The sequence below is a fragment of the Sinocyclocheilus anshuiensis genome, unplaced genomic scaffold (genome assembly GCF_001515605.1).
Source record: "Sinocyclocheilus anshuiensis isolate Anshui unplaced genomic scaffold, SAMN03320099.WGS_v1.1 scaffold1365, whole genome shotgun sequence".
Taxonomy (NCBI): domain Eukaryota; kingdom Metazoa; phylum Chordata; class Actinopteri; order Cypriniformes; family Cyprinidae; genus Sinocyclocheilus; species Sinocyclocheilus anshuiensis.
In genome coordinates this window covers 474,408-484,877 of record NW_015551032.1, presented here as the reverse complement: position 1 = coordinate 484,877, position 10,470 = coordinate 474,408, and the positions used below count along the sequence as shown (strand labels likewise).

General features: G+C 37.9%; 1 protein-coding gene across 3 annotated transcripts in view; it reads right to left on the bottom strand.

Moving 5' to 3' along the window:
• The window catches only part of LOC107661206 (guanine nucleotide-binding protein G(I)/G(S)/G(T) subunit beta-2), a 23,782-nt gene that overhangs the window by 6,560 nt on the left and 6,752 nt on the right, over positions 1 to 10,470 (bottom strand). For 2 of the 3 annotated variants that reach the window (XM_016450699.1, XM_016450698.1), the window contains exons 2-4: positions 2,772 to 2,881; positions 2,061 to 2,099; positions 1,864 to 1,970 (exon numbers count right to left, since the gene is read on the bottom strand). In XM_016450699.1, coding sequence (XP_016306185.1) covers positions 1,864 to 1,970; positions 2,061 to 2,099; positions 2,772 to 2,828 — 203 coding nt within the window. In that variant the 5' untranslated portion in view covers positions 2,829 to 2,881. Of the gene's footprint in view, positions 1 to 1,863; positions 1,971 to 2,060; positions 2,100 to 2,771; positions 2,883 to 10,470 lie in introns of all 3 variants that reach the window. The other variant, XM_016450697.1, reaches the window with a different exon arrangement.

The window sequence follows — 10,470 nt, the reverse complement described above, 5'->3', positions numbered from 1 at the left end:
AAAATAATGTGTTTTTTGAACCTTAAACTGCATAAACACATTTCATTACACCAAATACACAAAATAATGTTCTTTTTAGCAACATTATATGACCCCTTTAATTTGAACTGGTCACTTTCAAATTAACTTTGCGGAATCTGATCCCCCTTGGAATTTGAAAGCAATTTAAAGGTATTACAAGATATGAGCAAAGCAACAAATTGTTATTTTTTGATTAACAGTTTGCTAAGCTAAAATTCGCTAATGCATTCTCTATGGTTAGCGTGCTAATCTAATAGCCTAAGATAACATATACAACAACATATACAGTACATATACATAACATAACATATACAATATGCAGCTCTTAGTTAATATTGTAAAACACTATGGGTGTCTCAATCAGTTCCCTAACTCGTAAATTGGTATATAGGGATGGCTGATGCGAAACTGACATTTCGACGCAGTGTTGAGATCCCGAAACGTAGATGTTTCGAAACACTGCTCTGAAGTGTGATTCAAAACACCCATGTCACGTGACAACGCACTGCTCTGTGTGTGTGTGTGTGTGTGTGTGTGTGTGTGTGTGTGTGCACTTGGAAGGGTTAAATGCAGAGCACAAATTCAGAGTATGGCACACCATACTTGGCTACACATCATGCCACTTTTTTTTTCACTCTTTTATGGACGTCGCCATCTTTGATATTACTTCGGTCACTGTTGTTATGGTTACTGGTAAGAAATACAGGCTTGACACCCATTGCACGTTCAAACAGACAGTATTTGAGACGCTACTGTAAGTTGCTATGTGAAAGGGACATTTCGAGACTCACTACTCACTACAGGTATGTGTTCTCTACCTGTTTATGCTGAAAAAAAAAAAGGATGTCTTTTCAAATCTTCTATTGCGTGTCATATTTGAGTTGGCTGGTGTGGTTTGTTTCGTTCTTCAGAAATGTGACATGCAGTTTCCGGTAAGGGAGCATAGTGAGCATCGATGCTCCCTACTTTTTGCGGTGAATTGTGGGATTTTTCAGGGAGCGAACATTCCAGTGCACTGGAAGGATTTCGCGATGAGACAGCCCTTAAAATTGCTGACTCCCTGACTACTGAACTAGGGAGCTGATTGAAACGCATCCTATATTTCATTCTGTGGTAAAATGAATAAAGTATTATTATTAATTAAATACTGATAATGATGATTTTATAGAACAGACCTCTGATAGTCACATTTTTTTTGGCTGCATAATTGAAGATGCCTCATTTCAGAAAACTAACCATTGCATTCCAAAGTAAGAAAGACATTACAATAATTTACACCTAAAAAATAAATAACTCAATTTTATAATGGGTACTTTTCTGAAATGAGGCATCTTTAAAGAAATGAGGGTGACAAATGCGACCTCTGGAGGGTGCAGCCTTCAAAATCACACACAGTTAAAAATATGGGCTGTGAATGGACATCAGTGGAATGTGATGATGACGAAAATGACGTCATGCAGACAGTCCGTAAACTAGAGAGTAATGCGGACAAGGGAAGTATTCTTTCGACTTTATAGTTACTACAATATAACTGTACAAATGGCTCTAGTGCAGTATGTCCTTGGAGTATAGAACAGCTCACAAAAATCATACATCTTTAAAGAAATTCATTTCCATTGTGACAGTACTGCAGCTGTAGATGATTGGCCAAAAAAGATTAGTTAACATGTGGGTCAATGTGTCATGTTGTTCATTGTCTTCTGTGCCGTCAACAGGTGCAAAAACCAAAGCCAAGGCACAAACCACTGAGTCATGCTCATCTGCTACTTTTAACTTTTTATTTTGTTCTCTTTGATGCCAGGTGTAAGCGGTGAATTGTTAGAAGGTTGCGGATAGAGATACCTGGAGTCTGAGCCCCAGTGCATGGCGTAGATTTTAGCCAAATGCCCACGCAGTGTGCGCCTCGTCCTCATCTGTATCCTCCCCACCGGATCCAGGCCTGCTGTTATCTACCACACACGCACAAACGCCACATAAATGAAAACCCACAAACCTCTGGAGATCACATCATCCGGCTCCTACATGTAATTACATCTCACCTGAGTGAGTGTGGAGTCTCTACATGCTTTCCTGGCATCCTGAGGGACAGAAGACAATGTTAGTGAATCATTCTACTGTCACCATTTGTACGTGGGGGTATGGCCAGTTTTTAAAATGATCAGGATCTCAGTGCACACTTAATTTTGAGTGGAGTCTCAGGAAAGCCACTACAGCATCACTAGAAATTGCTTATGGCATCCATACTGCTCTAAAAGCCAAACACAGTAACTACACCAACACGAAGTCTTGAAATTGATTCGATTTTCTCAAAGATATTTTATTGTATTGAAATACCTAGTGCTCGGAGTTAGTTTATTCTGTTGATACCCTTGAAAATGTTCAAGTCAAAGCTTGTTTTAGAATTTTTAGGAAAAACTGCTCTTCAACGTCTTATTTAGTTTCTATTTTAGAATTTATAATTTAAGTTTTGCTATGAAAATAGCAATGGAAGCTGGCATGGCATTTAAAAAAAAGCAAACACACTGTTTTCTCTGAATGTGCACTCAGAAAATGATAATCGGTGCAGATTTTAAGCCCTAAATTAGACTTCATATAAGTGTATTTAGCAGTGACATGATAAACACTCATTTTGTTCATTACTATATATAAGGGATAATGTAAAGCCAACTGTCATTATGGCAACATAAACCCTGACATGGTGATCAGGACCCCAATGCAGTTTATTTTTTAACAGTATCAGTAGGACTCACTCTGATCTGATTGCGCAGTTGCTCAGCCTCCTGACGAAGCTGCTCGAGCTCACTCATCTTGAAATGACCTTTAACCTTTACCCTCTGAACTCTCTCACCCCTGCAGACACCTGTAGAATAAAACAAGACATGTGAATAACATCAGAGGCCACAGTGTTCTAGTTGAACCCAGTTACGAATCACAGACAGTTTGTAGGATTGACAAGCAGAATAATACAAATGTTACATTGCAATTTGAAAGTAATTTTTTTTTAATTAATCTTGATTTTAATAAGTCTATTGGTAAGATTTTTTTATTGTAATATGTATAAAAGATGTGTTTAGTACTGGTAATTTCATAGTGCAGATGTCCTGCGGTTTTATATTAACATTAGGGCATAATCTTTAATCTGGTATAATCTGGCTTTGGTAAGATTTTTTTATTGTAATATGTATAAAAGATGTGTTTAGTACTGGTAATTTCATAGTGCAGATGTCCTGCGGGTTTATATTAACATTAGGGCATAATCTTTAATCTGGTATAATCTGGCTAACAACCTATAATTTAATAGGATTAATATTCTGGGAGCCATTCCAAACAGAAACAAGACAGTAAATAAAAGTGTGTGTATCAGATAGAGAGATTTGAAATTTCAATCATTAATTTGTTCTAAATTACATTTTATGTTGTTTGCTTTGGCAATACAAAATGTACTTTAGGCCATGCCAATATAGTTATTTGAATTTAATTTAAATTAGAGAAAGAATAGGTTGTCTGACCTGAAACCATACATGAGGTTACACATTTAAATTGGCATGCAAAAACACACAGGATTTTTGCATGTGTTTTTTTACACAGTCAAATGTGTCACAAATCATCAACCAATCCCATAGTCTTTTGAACCTTATGAACAGTTATACTTTGCATGTATCCAGTTATAACCCACAGATCTCAGTATGGCTATTGTATCAATGCTGATGGGAGCTGTGAGACATGGATGCAAAAATTATTGTTATTACCCCCTTACCACACATACTTATTAGAGAGCCTTAATTCCCTCAACACACACACGCAAACATAACACCACAGCAGGAAGAAAGAAATTAAGCAATGTATAAGAATCAATCTGTGAGGAAACTCCACACAAACAGCATAAAAGCTACACACACCCACTTGAAAACTTACATCACAACCCATCATAGAGAAAGAAGCAGCAATGATGTATAATTCCATTTTACCCACAAAACCTTTCGCTCAGATAAATGGCTTAGATCGGAGGAATCTTGGCTAATCTAGATGACTCAAACGCCTTCTGAACCTTTTAAGGTCTTTAAGCATGTTGGGAAAGCAGCAGCTGGTTAAGGAGAGAAGGGTTAGTTATCCTCTGGTCCATACTAGTGCACCATAATGCCTTCTGGACTTATGTATAGTGTTTGAAATCAGCTATATATATGTTACAAATAGCCTAAGGATCAAGCATTATCTATTTATTAACCTACTGTTTTTTTTTATCTTCTTTGCAGCGGGGTTATATTATTGTCTGCACTATGTAAAATAATACAACTTCATACATTAAATATGACTGGAGGGGGCTGTCAGCTGATAAGCACCAAATTGAGAGCAATAACAAGGCCACCACCTCGGAGTAGGCAAATGTATTCTCCATCGCCATAAAACAGGTAAAATGTTTTCTACAACTATTTTACAGACAGAAGCTCCAAAACAGACAGATGAGATGTGGAAACAGCATGTTGCATCCGGCTTCCATCATCACGTTGCCGCAGAATGACGGCTGTACCAGTGGCGAGGCCAGAAATTTAAAATTGAGTGGACTTTGTTAACATAGTGTGGACCTCAGTGCCTTTTTCAAAAATCATTTTACAATAGCCTACATGAGATTCAAATAGGGATGCAAATTTCGTATGATTTTTGTGACCGGAACGACTTTAAACGACTGAGGATCATACACTACCAGACTTTAATATATGATGGCCAGTTTTTCCTCTGTGACTATTTAAAAAGTCGGTGAGTGTATGATGCCTAGTGTTTAAAAATCTGGTCAGAAAACTGGGCATCATACACTACACGACTGAGGATCACACACTACCAGTCAGAGCCGATCCTCCCTATACACAAAATACGCAAGCTGCGTAGGGCCCCCGAAACACCAGGGGGCCCCCCTTGCTCTCAAAGATTATTTAATTTTAGTTTCATTTTTGAATTTGGCCAGCGGTTATGAAAACATGAATGATCATTTCTTTTAATGTGGTGCGCTGTCGGCCTTTCTATGTAAAAATCAGTCAAATCATGTAATGTGAATGTCGTACAGTCTTGCTCGAGACTAAAAAAACGAGTTGAAAGCGTACTGAGCCGCGGAAAAGACACTGTTTCTCAAGCGCGATTCGAGACAGAGTGAAACACGGACAAATGCGTTTCATTCATTCGTTCATAACCACTCATAGTGCCAACATCAATATGTGGTTCAAAATCGGCTGAAAATATCAAACATGTTTGATATCCTCCGACTGGATGGAATCAAAGTCTGAAGCTAAAAAATCGGGAGTCTAACCATCGTAAACTACACGATTTTCAATTAAATCTGTCGACTCAAATCTGCAGACTGGCTCTGATTTCAGCAACTATTGCCTGAACTTCTCCAGATTGTAAATCGGGCTAAAGGTTGTGTAGTGTATTCCAGCCTTTAGAGTGACATTACATGCTGCTTTGAACATCTAACAGTTAAAAAGTTGCACAGTTCAATGGAAGAAACGCGGACATGACAACCCTGCATCCAACACGTACGAGCTGCAGAAGTCAGATTTCACTGATCACGGGTTGAGAGGAGATATGACTAACAAGATCATACTGGAGGATTTGCTGCTCCAACAGATCCTGAGCTCATTGAAAAACATCCCATAAATATCTCATAAGATGTGCTTCCTTTACACAGAGCACGTGTGATCGTGAAAGTGAACAGTGAGCGCTCATTCAAAAGAGATTATATACTCTGCATATTGATTATATACTCTGCACATAGAATGTTTGCGGGAGCGGGCGGAACTGGACACAAAAATCTTGGGAGCGGAACATACACATTGCAGGAGCGGGCGGTAATGGTCAGAAATTTAGTGGGAGCCCGCTAAATGTGTGTTCATGCCATATCGGAATTCCCATAATTACGAGATTCCAACTTGTAAAAAGCATTCACGTCCTCGTAGAACTCGTAATTACAACTTGTGAACTGGGAGTTTTCTGAGAGCTACGACTTGTACCACGTGGCCGCTGTACCAACTGACCACCGCAGGCTCTGTTTAGGCATTGATAGTGTTGCCATAGAAAAGCATAATTCCAAGTCCGAGGACGTGAACAGCTCCGAGTAGAACGTCATGTATTGTCATCTCGAAATTACGGTAAATTACGATATGGCGTGAATGCAGCATAAGAAAACAGCGCAGGCTCTGTTTAGGCGTTGATAGTGTTGCCATAGAAAAGCATAATTCCGAGTCCGAGGACGTGAACAGCTCCGAGTAGAACGTCATGTATTGTCATCTCGAAATTACAGTAATTACGATATGGCGTGAATGCAGCATAAGAAAACAGTCCCTCGCAGGGCTCTAATACAAAAACGCAAACAATGATTGGCGACTGTAGAAAGAAAAAGCCGAATCCCGGACATTTTGGGCGATTTAGAAATCGATTTAAAAATGCCGGACACATTTTTTTAGGTCCAAAAAGAGGGCATGTCCGGTAAAAAGAGGAGTATGTAATGTATGCAGGATTTTTCTTCTTTCCTCATTTGATTGGTCGGGCCAGCAGTCAATCTGGGTGGGCCAGTGCCACCCTGGCCCTTATGTAGCCTCGCCACTGGGCTGTACAGAACCATTTTGGTTAAATCAGCGTTCCATTACTGATACAAAAGCGCCCAATACTAATAATATGTTCGTTGCATTTGTGTCTATGGAGTTCTGTTAGCATGAACTATAAAGAAATGTCAGACTTTGCCCCACCCCTACAGCTAAATGCAGAGTGACATATGCACTCTCTGCATACTGCGAGGAAAGGGAGAAAAGTAAGAGGCACATCTATCGTTTACTGACACCAACCGCTGTTTTCACTGAAACCACAACCTATTTAAACTACGCATCCTTTTAAACCAGGGAGACAGCTGCAAAACGTGCGTTTGCTTGGTCACATGGGTTACGTTTGTATTTGAGTTAGATCATCCTACGCCCAGAATAACAGACATGTGAACGGTTAACCTCGGTTAGTCCTCTTTTATCTTTCTACTGTGGCGGCATACACTTAAAGATGTGACAGAATTCACAATCACATACAGTGCTTATGTTTCCCCTTTAAGGATGTTTAGTTGCCTGTGGTGGGGGAAGTTTCCCCTTTAAGGGTTTTACGTTTTGCTAGTTCATTAAAGCAATAGCCAGTTCACGGCTTTTCATCCAATTGTTCATTTAATTGCACAAACACCTACACTACTGACATTTGCATATGGCAAGTATTAACAAGTATTCCTTAATTAAACCTAACTAGTATCTATATTTGATGCTTATTTTTTATTAGTATGTAATCAAGTACTGACTAGTATCTTATATTGGGATCTGGGGTTCAAATATCAACTATTCGTATGTATGTATTCCAGTATTTGCCATTCAAATTTTGCTAGTAACTTCATTAATAACAAGTAGCTTACTTATTCTTTAGTTACTTCTCCAGTTTCTATTCCAGTTTTCCTGGTGTTAACTAAAGGCTGGAATACACTACATGACTTTTTAAATCTGAAGAGATATTAAAACACTAGGCATCATACACTTACCAACTTTGTAAACAGTCACAGAAGAAACACTGTCCATCATACACTACACGACTGAGGATCACACACTACCAGACTTTAAAGTCGTTCCGATCACAACAAACTCACACAAAAATGTACGTCTTGTTGTTAAGAGACGTATGACAAATGAAAACAATGTGTTCTAAATCGGCTCAAAATATCAAACAATATTAAAGTCTGTGACCATCATAAATCCGTGTATCATTCATTCATTCTTTTTTTTTTATTTTTTATATTGAAAGTAGAAAATTGAGAAAATGGCTCCTTTTTCGTTTTTTAATTTTTTTCCAAAAAAAGAAAAACAAGAGTTCCGCTTAATTTTTTGTTTTTCATTCAGGGTTGGAAATATGAATAAACAGCTTGAATATTCGATTTCTACACGTGGGCGGGAATTAAACACCCCTTTCTGCTGATTGGTCAGCCGAAAATCAAACCGTGCCGTCATCAGTTCTTCCGCAGTTCCGCTCAGCAGAATAATATTCCTCCGCTGCTGCAGGTGTACGGATCTTTAACGCGTTTATTGCAACTACATCTTTTTCTCACCAAACAACCAGACTAACGAATAGCTCGACACAATCTGTACCGGGGCAGAGCCTACAGGGCTTTCTTTTGTGTAGACTAGCGGTTCTCAAAGTGCCAGGGGGTCCGCAAAATAATTAGCTATAGCCTACTGTATTTTCCATACTGTAAAGTCAAGTTTTTTTTATCACGATACATGCTGTAATTTATTCCAGTGACTTATATAATGCATTTAACGTCAGTCAAGTAATCTAAATGTAGACTTTTAAAAGCAGGAGCATCAAGTATTAATTGGTTCATGTTTGTGGCGTGTGCGCCAGAGATGTTCAAGGAGACCGAGATGCGCTAAAGCAGCGCATTCTGATGTTGATGAAAGGCATGACATTTTGTAGTTATTTTGAATGTGTGTGTGTGTGTATATATATATATATATATATATATATATATATATACACCATACGACTATAAATTACAGAGTATTATTTCCCATTAACATTAATTAATACTTAATATAAATTTAATAAACTCAGCAAAAACAAAGTTATGACTGCTGCATATTTTCTGTACACTTCAATACTGGTCTGCGCTTGACTGTAATCGCGTTTGTATGCTTATTTAGTTTACTGAGTTCATTTAACCCATAGCAATTTATTGAAACTGTGTGAACTAGGGAAACTACTCAGTTAAAGGGATAGTTCACCCAAAAATGAAAATTTGATGTTTATCTGCTTACCCCCAGGCAGGGGCGGATTTAGTGAATTGGGGGCCCCAGGCAAAATATAGGAATGGGGCCCTATACATTTGCACACATTTTCCTAGATCAACCTTGAGGTTCCATTTTGTTGTTTTCAGCGTAAGCCTGTGTGCAAAGGCTGTCTAATTCTAAACTTTAAAATACATTTATGTTTAGTTGTTTTAACTACAAATGTAAATAAAACTGAAAAAATAATGAAAAGGCAATTATACATTTACACACCTAAAATACATATATCAAGAGCATGCTCACAGATGAGAACAAAACAGCGTTGGATGAAGTGGATTAAAGCCCTGAACGGGTCTTAAATATAGGCCCTAGCCCGTCTTTTTTCCCAAAAAAAAGCTTATACTACTGTTTCAGCTATTAAAATAGTTCAGTTTTGTATGTAATGGAAAATCATCAGGACTTGCCTAAAATAAAATCTATATATAAAACAGTTCAAGTATATCACAATGTTAGTTTAAATGTTTAACCTATATAAATGTGCATATCCAATCATTTGCTGGAGGAGTGGAAGCTGAAGCTCTGCAGTACATGGAGGCGCCAGTGCGATCACGTGCATTTTTTTCTAACAGTGGAAACAACTTAAAATACGCAGTCATTTTTGCTCATAAAGATAAGAGTAATACATCACTCTAAACTGTAAAGGGTCTAGTTTTATTTGTGTGCACTCACAATATCAACAAAACGTTGTGCAGTTTTATAAAATAAAGAAAACAAACGCTTTCTGCCGTCTCGGGCTTGAACAGGAGCGCTTCACAATGATGAACCTAAACTCAGACATGATCAAAATATATAGAAAGCTTTAAATTACTACTTTAAAATGAAATAATTCAAATCGAAAATAGACTCCTAATAAAATAAACTCTTTCATTATGTAATGTGTGCATTTCTCTCTAAAGGCACATCCAATTAGGAGATGGCGAGTCATTTTTTCATCACTATAATTGATGGAAGGCCCGATTATAATTTGCGTTTTATTTTATAATTCCGTACAGTTAAAAAATAAAACACTAATTATAATGGCATATATGTAAAACTTTGTCCTATAATTGTATAGCTGCTTTTTCTGATTTTTATGTTGCTCTGTTCTGAATACCTTAAAATTTAAAGGATTTACTGCAACGCAATTATGATATGTTAATTATTTATATTTTTTTATCAATACTGCAAATGCTTTAAAAAACAGCTTTAAAATTACTTTATTGAATTCCAGATGCTTTTAAAGTACTTTTCACTATAAATTTTACGGGTACTTCTATTTGGCGTAATGTTTATATGCAGAAATTGACTTTGCAAAAGACTGATTAATTCATAATTAACGGCATGGGTTCAGTCGACAGAAATACGGGACACACAGGCCTATAATAACTGCTGAAATGTTTGCGGGGCACATCTCAAATCAGTCTGAGCGCTCATGCTACTCACAGTGCGTACAGCTGTACACCTGCAGGCGCCACAGATTCGGACTGCTGTCGTGGTAATAAACACCGTAAACAGCAACCGTTCGCGTGTCCGTGCTTAATGCGCATATCCTATATGAAAAGCATTTTAGGGGGCCCTTGGCTTTTGGGGGCCCAAGGCGGTCGCCTACCTTTGC